General features: G+C 59.8%; 1 protein-coding gene across 1 annotated transcript in view; it reads left to right on the top strand.

The window, feature by feature from the left end:
- Window positions 1-1,317, top strand: part of LOC102370507 (homeobox protein otx5) — a 10,868-nt gene extending 9,551 nt beyond the window's left edge. The window contains exon 5 of the mRNA XM_025193389.1: window positions 23-1,317. Coding sequence (XP_025049174.1) covers window positions 23-263 — 241 coding nt within the window. The 3' untranslated portion in view covers window positions 264-1,317. The remainder of the gene's footprint in view (window positions 1-22) is intronic.
- Window positions 1,318-2,219: the final 902 nt, after the last annotated feature.

A 2,219-nucleotide genomic window follows, 5' to 3' on the forward strand; every position in this document is an offset into this window, starting at 1 on the left:
CCCCCTCCCCCCCCCCCCCCCCCCCGCCGCTGGGCGCCCCCGGCGCGGCGCTCAGCCCCATCGCCGCGCCCAGCATGGGCAACCACCTCAGCCAGTCGCCGGCCTCGCTGTCCAGCCAGGGCTACGGCGCGGCCGGCCTGGGCTTCGGCCCCGTCGATTGCCTCGACTACAAGGACCAGACGGGCTCGTGGAAGCTCAATTTCAACGCCACGGACTGCTTGGATTATAAAGACCAAAGCTCCTGGAAGTTCCAGGTCTTGTGAAGCCGGGGTGGGGGGCGACACCCCATCTCTACCCCCCGCCCCCTCGGCCCCGCTCCGTGCACGGCGTGCGAGCACGGGGCTTGGCGTGAGCCCCCCCCACCCTCCACCTTGCGTCTCCTGGACTCGGGGGAGCGGAGGATGGGGGTGTCCCATCCAGTAGCCCCCCGTTGATGGCTCCCGGCCCCATAGACTCGGGCTGAGACCCGTGGCAATGTAATGCCCCCCGCCCCAGCTTGGGGCAGGGCTCGGATTCACCTGCATCGATGCCCCGGACGGAGGAATCCGCGCCGGGTCCCGCTCTCCCACCCGCGACGTTGAGGGGAGCGGACCCCAGCACCCCCGTCCGGCACCCATGGGACCGGGGCCACCAGACGCTCGGACACCTGGGCTCTCTTCCAGCTCCGGTCTTCTTGCCCCCTTTTGATTTCCGAGCCAGGCCCAAAGGATTTGGGCGCTTTTTTTTCTCCCCCTTAGGGTTCAAACACCAGGGTTTGGGGAGGCTCGTTTGCTTTTAGCGATCTTTATCGGGACCCCGAGCTCCGGAGGAGACGTGCAAACTTGCTGCACGGGTGCGGGGAGGTGGCATGAAATAGTCGGGGCAAGACGAGGCCGGCGGGACGCTCCCGGCTCCGGGAGTGGGGTTTCGGGGCCCTTTTTAGTCCTTCAATCCCCCTTTCCAAGTCCTTCTCGACCGCCTCTTCACCACGTCCCCGCAGCCCAGGTTTGAGGGCTTTTCCCAGGGGGTGGAGAAACAAGGCAGGGGAAGGAGTAATAAATACAGGGCAAAGAAAGGTCCCATCGGAGTAAGGAATCTAATATATATATATTTTTCTCTGTGTGTGTGTGTGCGCGCCCAAAAAGTCCCCGCTTCGACCTACCAAGCCTGCTTGGTCCCTGGAGGTAGAGGCCGTCTTTAGTCTAGTTATGTTCTAGGTAAATTCAAATGTTTCTTTCTTTTCTTTTCTTTTTTTGGCTCTAGCAGACAATGGCGACGCTGGCGGTTTTTTGATGACTTGAGCTATTTATTATTGTTGTTAGGACGGGCAGTTTTGGCCCCCCCCCCCCCCCCCCCCCGCCGCCCTCTAAATAAGCCCAGTTCTCTCAGCCTCTTCTTCTTCTGGTCTGAGGTTTAAAACAAAAAAAGCAAAAAAAAAGAGAGAAAAAGAAAAAACCTTTTAAAAAATCATAATAAAAACCAAGTGAAAAGCAGACATAGGGATCCGGCGTGGGGTTATTTTGGGGAGGGAGTAGGGTGGGGGCGTTGATTCATCAGTGATTTTTGCAGTTGCTAATTGGTGGGTTCAGATGGGTGGGAGCTTAAGTGTGTGTGTGTGTGTGTGTGTACTCGTCTTGCATGCCAGGGTTGTGTGTTTGTGAGTGTGAGACACCTGGGTTCTGCCTGTCTGGGGGTATCTGGGTTGTGCGTGTATCCATCTGGGACACGTGTGTGTGTGTGCGTGTGTATCTGAATGCCTAGGTCCCGTGTGCGTGTGTGTCCCTGTCTCGGACACCCGTGTTCTGCGAGTGTGTTTGCACACCTGGCTGGTGCCAGGGAAAGGCCCCGGCGCTGGGGGCATAGCCCCCTCCAGCACACACATGTCCGCACTGGGAGCCACTGGGACCAGCTGGAGGTGCCCGGGTGCAGGTGAGTGGGGGGAGCTGCCTACAGCTTGGGGGGTGGGGGCTCCTTGCCCCCCGCCCTTTGCTTCTCTTCAAAGCGGGGGTCTTAGCAACGGACAGTGGCTTCACGCCTGGAGTTAATCCGGAGTCACTCCTGTTCCTTCACAGGCCTCAGCTCCTGCCCCTGGGTTGGGGTGGGGCAAGCCCACCTGCCCTAATTGGCCTCCGTTAGCCACCAGTGTTAATTCCCCCCCCTCTTCCAGAGCCAGCTGCCCACAACAAACATGGCCGTCTTGGCTTCAACGCCCCCTGCTTCATGGGACTCCCCCCCGCCCA

The sequence above is a fragment of the Alligator sinensis genome, unplaced genomic scaffold (genome assembly GCF_000455745.1).
Source record: "Alligator sinensis unplaced genomic scaffold, ASM45574v1 scaffold107_1, whole genome shotgun sequence".
Taxonomy (NCBI): domain Eukaryota; kingdom Metazoa; phylum Chordata; order Crocodylia; family Alligatoridae; genus Alligator; species Alligator sinensis.